Raw genomic sequence first — 20,383 nt, forward strand, 5'->3', positions numbered from 1 at the left:
CGGCATACAAATAGGCAGCTCACGTGACCCCCCTCCTCACCCCCCCTCGGCGCCTGGCGGGGGTGGCCAGATGGCGCGTGCCGGGCGAGAGTGACGCAGGCGCTGCGCGGGACGGAGGGAGGGGGAGGGACGGGGGAGCGAGAAGGGGGGAGGGCGGGAGGGCGGGGCTTCCCACTCGGCCCGCCCCCGGGGGCGCCTCTACGCACCGCCCCCCCGCCCCCACCCGCCCATATAACCCGCGTCTCCTCCGCGTAGCCCCGCAGGTGGGGGGGTGGGGGTGGGGGTGGGGGAGGGGGAATTAAAACCCGTCCGAAAGCCGGGCGCCTTCACAGCCGAGGAAAGCGCTCCAGGAGCAACAGGGGGATGAGACCGTCCCCGCCACGGCGCCGCCTCTGAGGAAGGACAGGTAAGGCGCATCCTTCGCGCCCTCGGAGAGAGAAGAGAGGAGGAGAGCGAGCGGGAGGGAGGGAGGGAGGGAGAGCGAGTTGGGAGAGGCCCCCAAAGGGTCGGGGCTCGGGAGCAAGCAAGGGATCCCCCCCAGCCCCCCCCCCCCGGTGTCTCTCTCCCGCTCTCCTCCTGGAGGGCTCCGAGCCCCCCCCCCCCGCCCGGCCCGGCCGCGCTTCCCGGGAGGGGCTGCTGTTCGGCCCCTTCGCGCTCGGGGCTTGACGGGGTCTTGGCTGAGGGCTCGCCGTCGGGGCGACGCCTTCTGAGGGCTCCCCGGACGGGAACCCCGGAGCGCTCCGAAGGCGGGCGTCGACTCCGCGGGCACCGCGGGGGCCCGCCTGGGACTTGCGCCCGCGCTTCGCCCTGGTCCGTCCAGGTGAGCCTCGGAGGGCGACGGAGCGACGCCCGGGGGCGGGAGAGGGCTTGGCGCGGTTGTTTTGGGGCGGCTGGCAGGTGTCGCGGGACAGGGGAGGACGCCCGAGAGGAGGAGGCGGCCGCCGCCAGGGCGACCCCGTCACCGGAGTCAGCTGTAGGGTCTCCTCCCGACCTACCGAGGAAGGAGGGCTCGGCTCCTGGGAGATCACCCGGCCCTGGAGATCCAGGTCGGGGACCGACATTCGACATGTCCTAAGGGCGACCGGGAGGGATGGCCACCGCGGCGAGGGAGAAGGGGAGGAGGCGCCGGGGCCGCCTTGGAAGGGGTGTCTGGGCAAAAGCCTTCCAGCTCGACGCAACTGTTGCCTTTGGATCCCGTTTGGGGCGGAAAGAGAGCGAGCGAGTCTAGCCGCTCAGCTGGTTCTGGCTGTCGGCCTTTTTTTCCACCCACCCTTCGCCTCACTAGAGAATTCTTCCCGAAAACGACAAAGTTCCTGGGACAAAAAAGAGAGAAAGACAGAGAGAGAAGAAAAGGGGGAGAAAAAAAGGGGGGAAAGGAGGCGTGGTGGGGTGCTTTCTGAGCGGTGGGCTGCACCTGATCCCTGTCTCGACTGCACAGCTCCGCTTGACTCTGGGAACAGTTGGGACGTCTGTGCGGCTATTGTCCAGCGGGTGGACTCGGGGCAGCGGCTGGGGACAGGTGGAGGGGGTGGAGACCCCCCGAAAGGGATCGATCCTGCCCTGGATGAAATAGTTCCTGGCAGCTTGCCTCGTCTGAACTGGCCCTTTTCCTCCTCGCCTTCGCCCTCTCGGTTTTCTTTTCTTTCTTTCTTTTTTGAGCACTGCGTTCTCTGTTCCGGCTCTGCCAGTCCAATTTCCTTTGGCTCCTAATCTCCTTACTGCCCTCAGCACGAATATAAACACGTTACATAATGCAATTTCAGACGGTAAATCTCATTGTAGTGGAGATGTGGAGAGAAAATTAAAAATTTCCTAGTTTCGGAAAGCTTTGTAAAATCCATTCCGTTAAGAGGAATGTGGGCCGACCGAGAACAGGGAAAGGAATATACCTGGGGCGATGTTTGGAAACTAAATCTGTTTAAGTCAAAGCTAACGTTTCCGTTGATTTTAACCGTGTTTTTATTCAAATGATCCCTACACACCATAAAGACAGAGGCGTCTTTGTACGTTCCCTCTAAAATCAGTAAAAATCTGTATCACTGATACTGAAATCAGTGTCACTGTGTGAACTACTGCCTTCTGAGTGTGTTCAGGATTGTAGCGCCAGGGAGTCTTTTGAGGACCACTCCCCTCCCCTTAAGTCTCCGCAAGCTTTCCAGATCTAGCTACCCCCCCCCCCCGCTTTCTCTTGACTCCCTCTCCTATGTGATCTTCCCTGTGCCCAGGCTCGCCAGAATGACCAAATCCTACAGCGAGAACGGGCTGGTGGGGGAAGCGCAGCCTCCCGGGCCCCCCAGCTGGGCCGACGAGCGCTTCGGGTCCCAGGAGGAAGAGCGCGAGGCCGACAAGAAAGCGGCGGACCTGGAGGCGAGGCACGCGGAGGCCGACCCGCTGCGGAACGGCGGGGAAGACCTGGAGGAGGACCTGGAGGAGGACGAGGACCTGGAGGAGGACGAGGACCTGGAGGACCTGGAGGACGAGGAGCCCGAGGAGGACGAGGAGCCCGAGGAGGACGACGGCCCCAAGCCCAAGCGGCGCGGCCCCAAGAAGAAGAAGATGACCAAGGCGCGCCTGGAGCGCTTCCGGCTGCGGCGGATGAAGGCCAACGCGCGGGAGCGCAACCGCATGCACGGCCTGAACGCGGCGCTGGACAACCTGCGCAAGGTGGTGCCCTGCTACTCCAAGACGCAGAAGCTCTCCAAGATCGAGACGCTGCGCCTGGCCAAGAACTACATCTGGGCGCTGTCGGAGATCCTGCGCGCCGGCCGCAGCCCCGACCTGCTCTCCTTCGTCCAGAGCCTCTGCAAGGGCCTCTCGCAGCCCACCGCCAACCTGGTCGCCGGCTGCCTGCAGCTCCACCCGCGGACGTTCCTGCCCGAGCCGGGCGCGGCGCTGGGGCCCCCGCCGCCGCCCCTGGCCCTGGGCCCGCCGCCGCCCCCACCGCCGCCGCCCCCGCCGCCCGCCTTCGCCGGGCCGCCGTACCCGTGCCCGTGCCCTTACCCGTCGCCGGGGCTGCCCAGCCCGCCCTACGGTGCCCTGGACGGCGCGCAGCTCTTCGCGCCCAAGGCGCCGCCCGCCGCCTATGCCGCCGCCGCCGCCGCCCTGGAGCCGTTCTTCGAGAGCGCGCTGGCCGAGTGCGCCGCCGCCGCCGCCGCTGCCGCCGCCGCCAGCCCGGCCTTCGAGGCTCCGCTCAGCCCGCCGCTCAGCGTGCACGGCACCTTCGCCTTCAAGCCCGAGCCGCCCGGCGAGCTGGAGAAGGGCTTCGCCTTCGCCAGGCACTACCCGGGCGCCGCCGCCGCCGCCAGCCTGGCCGGGGCGCCGGGGACTCAGGGGCCGCCCGGGCAGCTCTTCCCCTGCACCGCCCGCGGCGAGCTCCAGCTCGAGAGCCTCGGGCCCTTCGACGGGGCGGCCCCGCACGAGCGCCTAGCGGGTGCCCAGCTCCACGCCCTCTTCCACGAGTGACGCCGCCGCCGCCACTGCTGCCGCCTCCAGCAGCCCCCTTCCCGCCGCCCCGCCAGCGCCCCGGAGCGGCGTCCTCTTCGCCGCCTTCGGAAGTGGCCGAGCTCCCCTTCTGGCACCTCCCGCCGCCGCTCCCCGGTTCCCGGTCTCAGCCTACCCGGGCTGAGCAGAAGAGATGCAGACGACCCTTCCTATTTTTCCCTCCGCCCGCCCTCACCCTCTCCCATCTCATCGGCACAACAAAAATCGCGAGCAATAATTTGGATCTATGCAATGTGTTGATTTTTTTTTAAAGGAAAAATAAAAACCCTAGTCACGGGCCAGTTACAAAAGGAATAATAATGCTGGAAAAAAAGTTGGGGAAAAAAGTATATATCAAATTTCTATTTTTCAATCAACATTGTTTTTCCTACTTGCTACCTTCTCCCATGCTGAATTATTTTGTTGTGATTTTGTACAGAATTTTAATAACTTTTGATAAAACTATTTTAAAACCATGCAGCTTCATCAATTTTTATACGTGTTGGAAACAAAGTAGAATTCTATCTAATTTATACGAGATAATTTAAGTAATTTAAACCAGCAGAAAAAGTGCTTAGAAGAAGAGAGAAACGTCATTCTGTTGCCTTAGCACCTCTCTCCCATCGGATGTCCTTTTAGGTCCCGCACACCCCCACCCCACACACTGCAAGAAACCAGCGATGCGTTTCTTAGGAAACCTGTCCTGTCCTTACCAGCTCTCTATGTTTTTCCCTCAGAGGATGGAAGAACCTTTGATTTTCGATTACAACGTACAAACTAGCAAAAACTGGTGTACATATTCATTCGTGTTGTAAAGAGCAAATACTGACCCTCCTTTCCCCCGAAATCAACAGCTGCTTGACTATCACATTCAGTTTGAACTGTTTCTTGGCCATCTTTGGATCCTACCCCTTTGCGTGGTGCGATTCTGAGGGGCGGGGAGGACAAAGATAACTTGAAAACAGTAGAGTTTCCAGACAATGTTAAATGCATGATTTCTTATATGTAGGCACATGAATCCACGATTTTGTCATATTTACCGTCCAGAAATCGAAAGCGAATCAGGTTTATGATGGTTTGGTTATATAATAAGCCGATTGTAGTCAGTAGATTCAAACCAATCCAAAAACCATTTGACTTCGTAATTAGAACAATATAGTTATGCATGTCCAATGCAATCCGGAATAAGTGCTGTTCGAAATGTAAACGCGGGTTCAACTGAAATCAATCTGTACTGTAATTCTGTTCGTAACCCTGTATATGACCGTGTGATGCACATTTTGGGATTGTAGGAAACCACCTTTGCAACAACGTAGTAAGAAGTCGGTCCAATGTTGCATTTTCTTTTTAAGTGTGACCCCCCCCACACCCTCCTCCATTCCCTTAGTGCAAACAGTTCCTATGGGATTACTGTAACCGTTCCTAAAAGGTGCAACTGCTATTATTTGTACAATAAAATGGAGTTTTCAAAAGTATGTCCGGGTGCGATCTAATAAAGCCCTGGGGCTGGAAGGAGGGAGGGGGACGGTGGGAGATGATCGAAGCTCTGGGCTGTAGGGCATGGAGCTGCTGAGCTGGGCGGCCCCGCGAGTGAATGTCGGCAAGTATGGCCGCTGGCGATAGCGGAGCGTCCTTCCGGTCCTGGGGAAGTCACACGGATTCGCTTAACCGGCCCGGCGAGGCTGCGGTGGAGCTGTCCAGCTCCGAAGTGCTGAAATACCTTAACAATGAGGTACCACAGAGAGAGCTGTTCAGTTGACTCTCCGTCTGCCGTGACTTTCAAGGAATTCCTTCTTTGACTCCAACAAGAGGTCACACCGCATTGACCCCACAGAACTTTCTTTTTGCCCAAGGTAAGGAATTGGGGAGCTGGGCATGGTTATTTCGTGGAGTAGAAAAGGCACAGGATTTGGCTCATCTTTCTTTAGACTCTTTGAACTGAGCTAGGGCACTCAGGACAAGTGTTGTAGCTACACCAACATCTTTCTGCATCTGTATTTTCAACTGAAGCAGGGTGGGTCGTCCTTCTTGGAGAATATAATGGTCCCCTCCTTTTGCACCTGAGCCTTCCCAAGAGTACGGCAGTGTATGTTCATGGGTGGTCGAAGTTCAGAACTTTGTAGGTGATATGCCCTTCGCTTCCTCTTCCCTCTGATTGAAAAGCAAACACACCCCAGTATTTCCCAACCCAAAGTATTCACCTTGGTGCTTTTATCCAAAACAACATGGTTCTCTGGTTATTGTATGGTAGATGGATGTAGACAGAAGCAAACCCTGCCCTTTGCCCATCCCAATTATTCTTGGACTCATTAAACAGGAGACCTCTGGTGCTTCTTGGGAATTCTGTCTCCTATTCAACAGAACCCCTCTCTTAGTCCTAATGAAACTGCACCCTTATTACTGTTTCTTCTCTAGATTATGGGTTGGTTCTGAAATTTCTGCTGCCAAAATTTGGTGAGGTGTGGGTGATGATCTTCTGGAGAAAGACAGGAAATTCTTCCCCTCTGCCTGGGCTGGCAGCAGCATGGAGACTCCAGGATTTCAGGCACATATTTACTTTTGCCTTCCTTTTTCACTTGGCCCTTTTGCTTCAATTAATAGTTGTTGTTACTAAATTTCTAGAGAATCAGGGATCTCAAACATGCACAATGGTCCCAGTCCAGGGAAGGCAGTATTTATTTAATGCATACCCCCAAAAAGAACCCAGGGTAAACTTGTTGTTTAGTCATTAAGTCATGTCTGACTCTTCGTGACCCCATGGATGAGAGCACACCAGGCCCTCTTGTCTTCCACTGCCTCCTGGAGTTGGGTCAGATTCATGTTGGTCGCTTTGATTACTCTGTCCAACCATCTCATCCTCTGTCGTCCCCTTCTCCTCTTGCCTTTACTCTTTCCCAACATCAAGGTCTTTTCCAGGGAGTCTTCTCTTCTCCTGAAATGGCCAAAGTATTGGAGCCTCAGCTTCAGGATCTGTCCTTCCAGGGAGCACTCAGGGTTGATTTCCTTCAGAACGGATAGGTTTGTTCTCCTTGCAGTCCAGGGGACTCTCAAGAGTCTCCTCCAGCACCACAATTCAAAAGCATCAATTCTTCAGTGGTCAGCCTTCTTTATGGTCCATCTCTCACTCTCACAGGGTAGATTACAATGCAGTTAAAAACGGCTGCAATTAAGAACACAATTAATTAAATAAAAATGGAATTAAACATACAGTACAATCATATTAAAACAACTGAATTAAAACAGTTTAAATCAATCTTGAAGTATATCAGTATATGTAAAATAATTTTTAAAAGTAAACATCCTCCATTAAAATCTCCTTCCCCACTCGCCTAAAGATTGCTTGGATATTAAGGATTTTGCCTGCCAAAGGGAAGACAGCAGGGAGGGGGTCAGGCTAACTTATCTTGGAAAGGAGTTCCACAACCTGGCAGCAACCACTCATATGTCACATAGAAATCAATGAGATCATATTTGGCCATAACTAATCTGTCAATTGGTTTCAGCACAACATAAGCATGGCTAACCTTCTTCAGATTGGGTGTCTGTTTCACCGATGTACAAGAATGGCTCCTCTGTAACAAGGCAACTGGTGCTGTCCACTGTGTGTTTGCTCTTTGTACCTCTGACGAGACGTCTGCAGTGATTGTGCCATATTAGTTAACACTTGTTTGCTGTTGCATAGTGTGTGAAATGACCATTGGTACCATGGTTTGGTAGGCACTGTTGCTTACACAGAATAAGAGCAACACAACCCAGGGAAAATAAAAAAAAATCAGCTAAGGCCAAGAGCTGAGTGAAGTATAAACATCCTGGGATCAGGTCCTGCACTCCACTCAGCCTTCTTTCTCTCAGTATAGTTTAACTTGGAAGACAGCAACACATCTGTCAGGATCAGGAACAATTTATGGAGCTACCTTTAGCTAAGATGACCACCTTAAAGTCCTATATACAAATATCTTACGAGGGTCTGTCTGGTTTCTCATTACACCCTAGTTCAATACAGCATGGACCTTAAGAGCTGGCTGTCATGCGTTAGCTTAACTCTGTTGTGGATGACTGTAATTAGTTTGCAAGTATGCTCAAGTCAGCAGATCTGAACCTGCTCACTTGTAATAAATTGCTCCTGTATTGATCAAAACACCACATGGGTGGGTGCAACAGGGTCACACTGTTCAAGCACAGAGGCTCCAATGCTTGACAAAACATGAAGGGAATATATTTCATTTAATAATACCAAGCATGTGCAGAAAAAGCACAGAGTGTGGTACTGTACTCCTCTAGAACTGAAACCCTTTTCTTGACTGGAATCCACTGAGGACTATGTTGCAGAGATTTGAATTTTGGTTAAGTTCCTCTAGCTGCACAGCAGAAGTGCAGGGTTTTGCAGAGCAGAATAGTTTCAAGTTCCCCAGAGTAGACCACCTCTTTCCCATTATTGGGCACTTACAATCTCAACGACTAACTCTGAGACATTAGTAGGCGAAAAAACCATTTTCTTCATTTGCAGTAGTGAACAGGTCACACAGCAAACTGACAAACACGACCGCTTTCTGCAACAGACCTCAGCAGACTCATTGACTGCTTCTAACATACATAAGAGAGGAAAAGAGACAGAACAGGGTCCCTCTTTGAATTCAGAGGCAAGGAAGGAATGCTTGGTTAGTGCTGGAGAGACTGACAATTGTAAAAGGTTGTAAAAACTCTAACAGGTGACACTGCTGCCTCTGAATCCGAGTGCTGCCACCTGAAATTCAGAGGCAGAAACAGTGGTTCACTAAAGTGTACCGGAACATTGTAAATGTGCATAGGATAGTGCACTTCCTTTCTAGAAGGACGTATCTCCTTCCCTTTTGTGTTGGCAGCCATTGGTGGCAAATGAGGGTCAGAAGAGGCCAGAAAAATTATCTGGGAACACATACTGCCCATCCCAGTAAGCAGTGGATAGGGCCAGGGTGTGCTGCAGCTACTTCTGCAATGCCGAAGAAATATGTTGAGGTGGAGTATACTTTCTGGATACCGAAAGACAATCAAAATCTCAGCTTCATTCCTTCCCCTATCAGGAGAGACTGAAAGAAATGGGCATGTCCTCACTGTTAGATCATATGACAGTGAACCAATGACCTTGAGAGGTCATGAGTGCTCCAGTACCGTAGGCATTCAAGAGAAAATTGGACAACCATCTGTCGGACATATGGCTGTCTAATTTTCTCTTGAATGCCTTCAGCGATGGATCTCTTACCACCTCGTGGGGAAATTGGCTCCATAATCATACTGCTCTAACAGTTAGGAAGTTCTTCCTGATATCCATTGACTTGGATTCCTGCACTGAATGGGGGATTGGATTTGATGGCTTTATAGGCCCCTTCCAGCCTATTCTAAATTCTAAAGTGGAATCTTCCCTGCATCGCCTTGAAGTACGGAAGCATATTTTGACCTATAGAGGCGCCACTGAAAAACGTTGTCCATGAGCAGATAAATGACGAAGAACTAAAACAGAGTACATAAAATAAGAAAAATAAATTAATGCATACACCTCAGATTTCTTAATATATATGTTTTGTATTTATTTATTTATTCAATTTTTACTCCGCCCCTCTAGACAACGTCTACTCGGGGCAGCTTATATAGGTTGCAGTCTGTCTTCCTGGTATGCAGTTATTACCTTTCATCTACAGTAGTTTGGGTTGTTTTTTTTTTAAAGCAAAGAATATTAGACAAGCGAGGCATTTGCCTTGGGTGGTAGATACTTGGGTTGGTGTTCAATTGTTTGAAAGCAGGCATGTATATAACATGGCCTGCCCTGTGTTTCCTAAGCAAACCCGTTGCTTTCAGGTGCCCTGGTGGGGGCTGTTCCATGGAAAATGATCAGGAAAAGTTCAGTTCCTAGTCAAGTCTGCTTTTGTGCACAGATTGTTCTTTGACTTGGGTAGCAAAAGATATTAGGATAATCTCAGGTATAGTGGTGTTAAGGTGGTACTTCCATATTCACCTACTGATGTGAAGGAAGGGCAGATTTTACTAGCTAGAAACCGAGTTAATGTTGCTTCCTGCCTGCCTGCAATGTAGAAACCTGCTAATCAGGAGTCCTTTCTAGCACCGGTAGCTGAGGGAACAGAAAAGCAGCTCTTAGCCGTCTCTTCTTTATGCTTAGCAACTAGGAAATGAGATACGTAGCCAGGTTTCACACTGAGAAAGAAAGCATAAACTCAACCCCATGTTATCTCCTCTTTTGTCCCTGAGTCAGGAAGGGCTGATCGTTTTGTTTCTGTTCCTTTTCGGCAATAACTTAACCAACGTTTTCAAGTTTCTTCAAACTAGGGATGGAAAGGCTTTGGGGATTTGAGAGATGGAAATAATGTGAGCGAATGTGAAGCCATCCAAAGTCCATCCTGGGCCGTGAATGTCTGACTCTTAAAATGCTGCATTCACAGATCTCTATATTCAGCCACCTTTGTGTCATGTTAGGATTGCCAATTCTTTTTTTTTTCTTCCTGAGAAATTCCTACTTTTTCATAACAATGTGGCAGGGAAATGATCTTCTCTGTGCTTATTGATTAAGTGAAGGTAGTGTGAAAGTGGAGGACCTTTGTTTCATAAAAAAATTTTTTTTGGGGGGGGATATATCAATCTCTCACATGGACCTAGAAAAAAAAAGTCTCCATATGGGAAGGACTTTAAGCTGGAATAAAATTTTGATTGCAAGGAAAAATGACACTGACAGATTTTTCCATTCCTACCTCAGATTGCTGGACATTTAAAGGCTAGTGAATGTAATGAACTCTTTCCAGTGCTCATTCTACCCTAGTCCTCATATTTATCTGAAGGTTCTGAGAGGACAGAAGGCAATTGCCTTGAGGTTTATGGATTTTGGGATAGATTGCACAGGATACATACTTACATCACATTGTTTTTCCATAAAATTCGAGAAGACAAAAACAAAGGTTCCCATTTAGAAGCTGATCTGCTCCAGACCAGTTTTGGGGTCAGCAATACTGTTGTCTCATGAGCTCTTGTTGCACTCACTCACTTCCTCCGTTTGTTGCCGTTTGGAGCCACGAAACAACCACGGCCTCCAAACGGCAACACCACATTGAGTTGGGGGTTGCTGTTTAACCTCTGGCAGGGAGTCCTTCCCCTACTGCATCCCTTCTGCTCTAGCCAGGTGACCTGCCAGTATTCCCTTGCCACTGTGGCTTGAATACTGCCCACTACTACAGGCTGAATGGATACTGCTTTTTTAAAAAGTTATTTTAAAAAAATCTTTCTGGGTGAAATACACACAGCCTATGTTATTTTCGTGACACAGCTTTGATTATGTATCCCAGCACTAGCCTGCAGTATACATACTATAATATCTTGTCAATGTTATTTTTAAAAACAAGACACAGGATTTGTAAGCCAAGAAGTTTTACCTAAAAAAAGAGAGGTGTCATTTTTCCCAAGTTCTTTATACAGCTGAAATTTCTTTTACTTTATTTCTGTCCTTTATCTACTATGGTCTAGATAAAAGAATGGATAACACTAAAAAATCAAAGGTTATTGAAATTGGAGGATCATGATTTAAAAATGGGCTGGCATGCATATGTGTGGTATGGGAAATGCAAACGACAATCATCATTTTGCAGAACATATCCTGAGGAAGGCGCTCTGCTTAGTATGGCAAAAATTCCAAATACAAACCTACAAGAAAATTCCAGTATGGGTAGCACCAATAAAAGCATTCACTTTGAAAGTATTGAATCAGAAGGGAGCATATACTCACGTATAAAGACTTATTAACCAAAGACCAGAATATAAAAGATAAACAAGCTATAGAGAAATTGGGTCTAGCTACAGATTGGTGGTCAATGTTGAAATTAGAATCAAGATATAAAAAGGACAAAATTATGGGCTTTTTTGAGGGGAAAGTCCAGGTGGATGAATTAAGGATTTACACTAATGAGAAAATAATTTTAAAAAATGTATACATACTTATTAGAATACGACTTAGAGGATGAGAGGGTGAAGGAGGCGATGGTAAAATGGGCACAAAACTTTGGGTATAATATTGATATTGATGAATGGACAAAGATGTGGAAAGAGAATCATAAAATGACCAAGCCAGTGAATCTTAGCGAAAACATCCTTAAAATGTTTTATAGATGGCACTTTACCTCTGTAAGATTGGCAAAAATGTCAGAAGGGATCAGCAATGTTTGTTGGAAATGTAAAAAAAAATCCAGGTACTTATGATAATACATAGTGTTCATGTGAAACAGCAAAAAAAAATTTTGGATACAGGTTTGGGAAATGGCAAAAGAGATTGTTCAACAAAAATTAAGTTTTAAACCTGAAATGTTATCATTGAATATAATGCCAGAAGTTATTGACAAGAAAATAAAATATAGTCTACTATACGTATATATTCACAGCAGCTAGGTTACTCTGGGCCTAAAAATGGAAGAATGTAGAGACACCAATGATGGATGAGTTACTAAAGAAGATATTGGACATTGCAGAACTAGACACGCTTTCAAAGGCATAATGGGACCAAGTTAGAGATTTTGTGTAGCAAAGCTGGAAGCTGATACTGTATATAATTGGGCCGAGAAAAAGGCAGGAATTTAGTGCTCACCGGACCCCTTGAAGATACTCTGATGACCAGATGATGGTGAAATCTCTGATCCACAGGGGAAGGGAGGATGTTTAGTTGTGTTTTTTGTTAGTTATTTGTTAGATTTTTTAAATGTCTTTAAGTTTTGTATGTCTAGATATGAATAAAATGTTAAAAAAGAAGGTAATGAATGTCACAAAAATTTTCCTGAAAAGAAATCACACTCTTGATTGATTAAGATGGTATTGCAATTTTAAAACCTAGTCTCTATTCAAGTCAATCATTCATATTCATATCCTGGCCATAACCAAGCAAGCAAGCAAGCAAGCAAGCAAGCAAGCAAGCAAGCAAGCAAGCAAGCAAGCAACCAACCAACCAACCAACCAACCAACCAACCAACCAACGAACCAACCAACCAACCAACCAAAAGAGAACACATCACCAACCATTATTTTATTATGAAGAACACTATATTCTTTTTTTTTAAATGGAAAAAGGATCCTATAAAGAAGGCATTGCTTGAAGTTCTTTATTTTCTTCAACTCTCCCACAACTTAGTGCTCTTTTGCAAATCAATACACTGATACACAGAGGGGTGCATTCCTAGCCTGCTTTGCCTTTGGGTACTGCAAACTGCTCCAAATGCCTGGCTGGAGGTTCCTCTGTCTACATCTGATCTTGAGGCATCTATCCTGCTCTTGTGATGTACCATAAGGATATAGGCTCATCCAACAAGGCTCTATGGAGAAGGTCAACCCTGAAAGATCCTGGCATGAATCCCTTTCAGAGGAGTGGCTCAGCAGAAGGTGTCTGAAGAATAACTTTTTGCCAGCCCCCTCTAGGTATTCAGCTGCCCTTTGGCTCCTCTTACTAAATGCTGCATTTTTTCTGCTACAGCCAAGACCGTGATCTCGGAGCCACTGCCCCCTTTTCTTATATCCTTTTTTTTTTAAAGTAATGTACATCATTCTGGCTTTCCTTTTTGCCAGTATTTCAGGGTTGCTGCATGCAGGCTGAATAAACACCACACAATCTAACAGCCAACAAAAACAAGCTTCTGTATATAAAAACCAAAGCCTTTTATCACAAGCATATCCGTACCATTTCAAAACAAAGAAGTGAAATTATGCTACTTTAGTCCACTTATTCCTGACTTTAAATAAAAGTTAAAAGAGGAATGAAGAAGACGTGCTTCTTTCAAATTTCACATTCTCATCAACTATCTGCCAAGCCCATGACAGGGACATGGAAAAACATGTGCTAATTCTATAAGCCATTGGAAGACTTCAAGCTTTTGCTTCTCAAAACCCCACTCCGATCAGTCACAGCAAGTAATATTTTAAACGAAGAGAGTTTAGAAAATCATTTTGCAACATGGCATGACAGTTTACCATTCAAAAACAAAAAGGGTGTGCACACAGTTTTGTATGTACATATAACTATGTAAGAACACCCCACTCAAGCCCCCAGGTACATCTAAAATAACTCCATGGAACCCACTGTATGTCGCTCAATTAATAATATGTGAAAGGTAACTGCTAGTTAATAAATTACAAATATAATTATGAGATAAATGATTTCTAATCCTTTTTTTTAAAAAAGCAGCAGGATGAAAAGCAGTGGTGCAGATCAGGGTTTACGCACTTGGTTATCTTGTTCCAGAGAGTTCGTCCTGAATGATGAGAAGTAGAATGACACTCTTCTGAAAAAGGAAAAGGAAAAAGAGAGAAAAAGGCCCCATGTTTTGTTCCTTTTGGCCAAGTGCCTTCTTTCCAACTAGAAGGATTCTTCCAGTCAGTCAAAGGGTAACTCAGATGCCACCATCTTTTATTCAAAGGCAGGCACAGATGTTCCTTCTGCAGGGGAGGTTTTAATTTATGAAAAATGATATTGTTTATGCATGAATGCATTCCACATTTTACACAGTGCGTCCATCTAATAAGAGAAATCAGCAGAACCAGTGCCAATATCAGGAACATATTCTGCAAATTTAGTCCCTTAAATGTTTAATGAAAATTTGGAAGGCACTTGCAAACCATGAGAAGGCTTTTCAATGTGCTTCCCTTTTTTTTTTCACAGCTAATAATAAGTTTCACCTCCTCCAGCCAATGCAGTCGACTTCTGAGGTCTAAGAAACATCAATTGCTGCCAAACCTCAAAAGAAACACTAATTAAGAGAACAAACCAACGGAATGGGATATTGGTTGAGCCCTTACGTGGACTGATGTTCTATTTTATGTTTCCCGCATGTTTTGAAAATCCCAGGCAGTATTTTTTTTTCTCATGAAGAACTCTGCAGCCTTTTCATTTATGTAGCAAAAATAGAAAAGGATAAGACCTTTCACAGCAACATGTGCCATTGTCAACATTTCCACACAACTTTGACACCATCAACACAAATTAAAAAAAACAACAACACTGAGCATGTTAACAAGATGGTAGAATATGTCTGTTGGAAGTAGTCATTTCATTGACAAAGTCATCCTTATGTTGACAGTCAGTTTTCAATCCAAGTTTATTCAGAAGGCATCTCCTCATCTTTAATTTCTTAAAGTAAGTCTAGGCAGGACATAAAGCAGCACAAGGTAAAGATATCCCCCCCCCCAAACAAAAACCTTTTAATCCTCTCAGCCTGACTGGATAGAATGCAGACTTAGTCTTACTTATTTCAGTCATGGCTAAGTATAATGAATTTCAATCGATCTTCTAAGTAAGATAAAGATTACAATTCTGAATAAAACATGCACCAGATAGAGAGCGGTGCAAAGTGTTTTTTTTGCCAGCAGGAATGTCCTTCTGCTGGCTGATCTCAGAGATCTGCCGACAGAGCAGGCTGCCCCTCAGGGTTGCACCAATGTCTAAGATCTGGCAACATAAAGGGGAAAAATACAGGGACAGAGAACAGGTAGAGAAGAATTGAATTAATTCAGATCCAAACCTTCACCAGCATTGGGGTTCAACCTCTGCGCTGGCCCAAAGTTAGGCCAAGGTGAGGGTAAAGGTAAAGGTTCCCTTTGACAATTTTTGTCCAGTCGTGTTCGACTCTAGGGGGCGGTGCTCATCCCCATTTCCAAGCCATAGAGTCAGCGTTTTGTCCAAAGACAATCTTCCGTGGTCACATGGCCAGTGCGACTTAGACACGGAACGCTGTTACCTTCCCACCGAGGTGGTCCCTATTTATCTACTCGCATTCACATACTTTCGAACCGCTAGGTTGGTGGGAGCTGGGACAAGCGACGGGCGCTCACTCCGTCAGGTGGATTCGATCTTACAGCTGAAGGTCTACAGACCTTACAGCACAGAGGCTTCTGCGGTTTAACCCACAGGGTTGTCCTAATTAATTTCCAGCATCCCTAGGCTGGGAGGAGTTTTGAATCAGCACAGATTCAGTTGGCCTACTACCCATGGCCAGTATGACCAGTTTAGGATTGTACAGTAAGGATGGATCCAGGTCATTACTTAACATACTGTATAAATGTGGTTGGTTTGTTTTTGCAACTTTTCTGAGATGGCTTCTTTCAGTCCATAGAAAACTTGTTCAGTGAAGTTGTTAATAATTAATATTCACTGAGCATGGCTAGCATCTAGTACTGTAAAGGTGGCAGACCTATTTGCACAAAAGTTAGACATCTTTGTTGCTTTGTTGTAGTAGAGCTCCCTCCCACACTTTTTAAAAATAAGGTACATCTATTTATATTCTATCAAAGTAGATTGCATTAGAATGACTGGATTTATTATGCACTCTAGCATGGCCTAAATATGCTATTTAGCTGGAAGACCACTACTGCAACTGGTTTCTCCTCCACCGATACTTATCTGCTTAAAATATATTAATGCATATTAGAGTGATGGGTTGAAAAAACTGCAAATGAGTTGTTTAAATCAGTGTTTTACTCTGAAAAATATTGAAATATGTATTTAGTATGCTGTCACAAATAGGGCAATCCAGAATGAAGCCCAACATTGTTCTTAATGTATACATTAGATTGCCTGTTGAATATTTTTAGGCACTGAACAGCAGTTCTTATTTTTCTGGCACTTTGCATTACCAGAGAGTGGTGTAACAATGGCTGAAGTTCAGTAGTAAGCTGCAGCTAGAACAGATCCATTGAATCAATGGAACAGAGCTGACTCACCAAACCCTCACTGATTGAATGGGCCTACTCTGGTTGCAACTTATTTCCACCAAAATAAAAGACTAACATTATTATACATTATAGATAAAATCTGTGATACACAGTATGTAGCATTATTACGGTTGGACCATTTTATCAAATAGAACCAGGGGGCAAGTGTTGACAGGAGTGTAACAAGACGACTACCTGCTTTTTCAGCGAAGTAAAAAGAGTGGATCATGTGTGCAACAGAAGGCATTGGAGGAATGTGTCTCTTTAAATTACATTTAGTGCAAAGTAAAAGAGGCAAATGAGCTAAGTATCTGTTTTGTGACTGCATGAATTAAGAGGCAGAGATCATAAGGAACAAGTACTGTATGTCTGGATGTTTGTTAGTATTGTTCAGTGATCTTCACAAAAAGCTACTTCTCTCTGTTTCTTCTGTTGCTTTTCAAAACAAACCCTTGGCTTCATCACTTCTTAGTCAGTGATTCTAACCCACCAGGATGGATGGCTGTCTAAGGAGAGTCTGAATGGCGTGGAAATGCCTGTTCCCCCACTGGGGAAATGCTACTGGAGGCGCTCGTCTTCCATCATCAGCACGCTCTCAAACGGACAGTTCTGTGGGAGAGTCTTGGATCTTCTTGGAATTTTTTATCCACTAATAAAGAAACATTACTCTCAAAAACATATTCCTTATTGAGTTTGAGGCAGCTAATAGTAAATATGTATCTTAGCATTGGAAACATAAGCTATCTGTCACATTACATACAACATGTCACTTTCCTTTTTTAAAAAAATGTGGCATATCACATGAGTAATGCCTTACAAAGCCTTAAAAAAAACACCTTCGCTTCCTATTTTTGCCCCTCCATGGGGGAATGGGAGAAAGCTTTCAATTTTCAAAGATTGTGAAGTGGCTTAAGCAAAGGGAAAGCTTAAGACATCTGCTTGGTTTGATCCTGGAGATCATACATACTGGAACCAAATCCAAATTGGGCAATGCTACTCACATTAAAAATACACTCGCTCCTAACAGGTAGCCAAAAAGGTGCAGGAAAGCATAGATCGGGGACACAATCACTCTTCTGTCATGTGCTTACTGGGGAAAGGAGTGAATCCCCAGACTTGATCAAACTGTGGAACAATTCCTCATCTAGTCACACCCTTAAATTATGTATAAACTGACAGAAACATTTTGGATCTTAAACTGGTTTATGGTACCTCGTCATTACAGAAGAAAAAACTTGAGAAGCAATGTTTATGGCTGCAAAGTTACCCCTGTTGTCGTCCTTGCCGGTGTTCTGTCCCAACTCGTGTAATTTGTCTAAGAATTAAAAACTGCAAGAGGACTCACTCCTTTCTCCCTCTGAAACAGTTCGCATCCCAAAGAAGGAGAAGGAGCTAACATGTGCCCCAACACTGTAGCTGGCTTTGATATACAGAGGGAATCTTTGAGTGAGCAAGCCAAGTGACTCAGAATTGGATGTTGGATCTGAGTTGTATGACCTGAAGTTTTGTTCATGCATGCAGTCCATTCTGGTGAGATGGGGGTCCCAGAGATGTGTACTGGTTTGCTTGTGGATTTAGTCTTTCGACTTTGGGCATTAGCCAGCCCTTTCCATTCAATGGCTTCTGCCATCTCTGTATGCAGCAAACCTCCTTCTCTGTTCTGTCCATCTGTTCTTGCAGACTTGATCTCATAGCCTCCAGTGTGGGTGAGTTTGGGAGACTTTTATTCTCAGAAGGGAAAAGAGATAAAAGGGGAAATCGGATATGTGTAGATGTATCTTTAGTGACTGTTGTGCTCATATCTGATTGAATAAAAAAGGAAGATGTTCCCTCCATTTTAAATCTGTGTTCTTACAGAACAAGGAGCAGACTCAGCTTCTCTCCCTCCATATAAAATATCAGAAATATGTACTTTACTGAAAAATAAACATGTTTTCAGAAAAAGAAATAAAATATCTCTTGAGGCCAGGCGAGCTTCTTAGACAGAAGCAGCTGCAAGCATGCATGTTGGTTTCAAGCTCCTCTTCAGCAATTTGGAATTGATGGCCCATCTCTCAAAACAGAGTAGAGTCCACTCCATCTGTTGTGTGAATCTGGGACATTAAAAACAGTACATGAGTTTGAAACTGCCCACAAGAACTTGATGCACAGCCTTAAAGATGATTTATCATTGAAAGCTTGCTATTTGATTTTTCTTTTTGTTTCATGTTCTTAAAGGTCAATTAAAGATATCACCTGCTTCTGTATTCTAAAATCCATGTAGCTCTTTCCTTCTCTCCAAAGAAGGGTTCCAGGGGAAAGAAAAACAATGGAGGAAAATGTTTCTATTTTCTTTCGCTGGTAAGGCTTTACTGTAGTCAACTAACTTAAATAATAATTTAACATTAACAATTTAAAAATTGCATGTCCAACTTAATTCTTAGGTTTTAAAACTCCCTAATAGTTAACTACCGTATTTTTCCATGTATAAGACTATACTTTTGTATAAAATCTTTAGAATAAAAATTGAGGGTCATCTTGTACACAGAAGTAAGCTGAGGAGAGAAGAAAAACAAGTGGAAGGGAAAACAGGGATCAAAGCGATCCTGCTGTGCTTTCATCCCTTTTCCCCTACGCTTACTAAGTTCTTACTTTTGGGTTAGAAAAGTCTTATACATGGGGGTGTCTTATACATGGAAAAATATGGTGAACTGTTAACTCTTTCCTCCTAACATTTTCACCTTTGATTTCATGTTTGTTTCAGGAACTCAAAGCATGGCTCTCAAGAGCTCTCCAACCCAGATTCTAACTGGACTGGCAACCGAAAATTCAGCACGTTTGCTAGCCATGTCATTGGGAACGGAATTCCTTGGTTAAAAAAAAAAAAATCAGAGGGTGCCCAATCCTGATTTTGGAGAATTTCCTAGCACCTCAGAACCCAGTTTGGTGTTGCTGGGCAGATGGGAAATTCTTCAAGCAGTATAGATGGCTGAAATGAGGAAGGGTATTTTCCCCCCATGAATGTTCCATATGTGGATCATTAATTATATTTAGCCCTCAGGAAATTTAATTATTTATATACCAATGAAATAAAATGGGAGTGTGGAAGTAGAATATTAGGGATCATCATTGCCCCAAGCAATGAAAAATGAAAAAAAATTATATATTTATAAATCCTGAGTTGTATGTTTTTTGAATTATGGCTGTTTTTATACAGAGTTTAGTGTTACATGTACTCATGCTACATTCATCATATTACTTTTGGATGGAAAACTGTCAGTTAGACACAGCTTCATAAAAAACAAAAACAAAAACTGGCATGGATATTGATTTTGAGACGAAAGCCAGAGTCCATTAATGTCAGTGCCAAATGTCCCACCAGCTTTTATGGAAAGAAGGCTTTCCCTACTGTGTGTTTAAATGCCATTATTAATCCTTCTAAGGAAAATAGGACAACACAAGACGAGAAGAAGAAGAAGGAATACCTTCCGGATTCCACAAAAGCAACAGTGGGTGATGCCTTTTATTGGGCCACTTAAAAAGTAAGTAAGTTGCAAGCTTTCCTAGATGAAATCCACTTCCTCCGGCTAAGCACGCCTCCTCTTCATGCATCGCACAGAAACACTGTAGACAAAAGTCCAGGCTTTTCTTATTTGCTTTTTCACCAGTCCAATAAGTGGTGTCCTCTCCTCCTGCATTTGTACCAACTCGGGGACACCCCCCCCCCCGCGGCCTGTCCCTTCTGCGGTCCTTCCTGGTCATGTTTTTGACAGGCGCGAATGTATTGCCGCTTGGAACAACATTAACTTCTACAGGACCCGACCTCCTGCTAAAATCCGACCTCTGTCCGCACTTGCGCTGGCCGGATCTTTCCACTCCCTTCGGCTCAACAGAGCAGTCCTTCCGACAGAGTCTGCAGAGTGTCCCGGGTCAATCCGTCCAGGGGGCGAGGATTTGCTCCTGCCCCTCGCCTTCCCGCCCCCTCATCCCCCCCCTTCATTTCGCCCCAAGCACGCCTCGCCAGGCCAGAAAGACGTCCTTCTGGGGGGGGGAGAGAGGCAGGAAGGTTCCCGCCTTTCGCCCCCCAAAGGGGCTTCTCCCTCCTCTCCGGAGGGCAAGGCCTCAAAGCCTGGCCGGGAGCGGGGGGTGGGTGGGTGGGTGGGGAGGAGGCCAGGCGCGTCAGGCTCCCAAAGCCCTGCCCTCC

The 20,383-nt window shown here is 45.8% G+C and overlaps 1 protein-coding gene and 1 long non-coding RNA gene across 2 annotated transcripts; one reads left to right on the plus strand and one right to left on the minus strand.

Moving 5' to 3' along the window:
- The first annotated feature begins 286 nt into the window (after nucleotides 1-286).
- Nucleotides 287-4,955, plus strand: NEUROD1 (neuronal differentiation 1). The gene is made up of 2 exons (XM_072980958.2): nucleotides 287-406; nucleotides 2,226-4,955. The coding sequence occupies exon 2, from the start codon at nucleotides 2,236-2,238 to the stop codon at nucleotides 3,460-3,462; it is 1,227 nt and encodes a 408-aa protein (XP_072837059.2). The 5' UTR covers nucleotides 287-406; nucleotides 2,226-2,235; the 3' UTR covers nucleotides 3,463-4,955.
- A 9,615-nt stretch (nucleotides 4,956-14,570) lies between these two features.
- LOC140702227 (uncharacterized) lies at nucleotides 14,571-20,327 on the minus strand. Its single transcript, XR_012081323.2, has 2 exons — nucleotides 19,665-20,327; nucleotides 14,571-18,293 (listed from the first exon to the last, which is right to left on the minus strand). It is a non-coding gene; the product is annotated as an uncharacterized LOC140702227 (long non-coding RNA).
- Between the last annotated feature and the right edge of the window lie 56 nt (nucleotides 20,328-20,383).

The sequence above is a fragment of the Pogona vitticeps genome, chromosome 1 (genome assembly GCF_051106095.1).
Source record: "Pogona vitticeps strain Pit_001003342236 chromosome 1, PviZW2.1, whole genome shotgun sequence".
NCBI classification, from domain to species: Eukaryota; Metazoa; Chordata; class Lepidosauria; order Squamata; family Agamidae; genus Pogona; species Pogona vitticeps.

Excerpts from the sequence above, each read along its gene's own strand:
- NEUROD1 (XM_072980958.2), top strand. The coding sequence starts at position 2,236 with ATGACCAAATCCTACAGCGAGAACGGGCTGGTGGGGGAAGCGCAGCCT.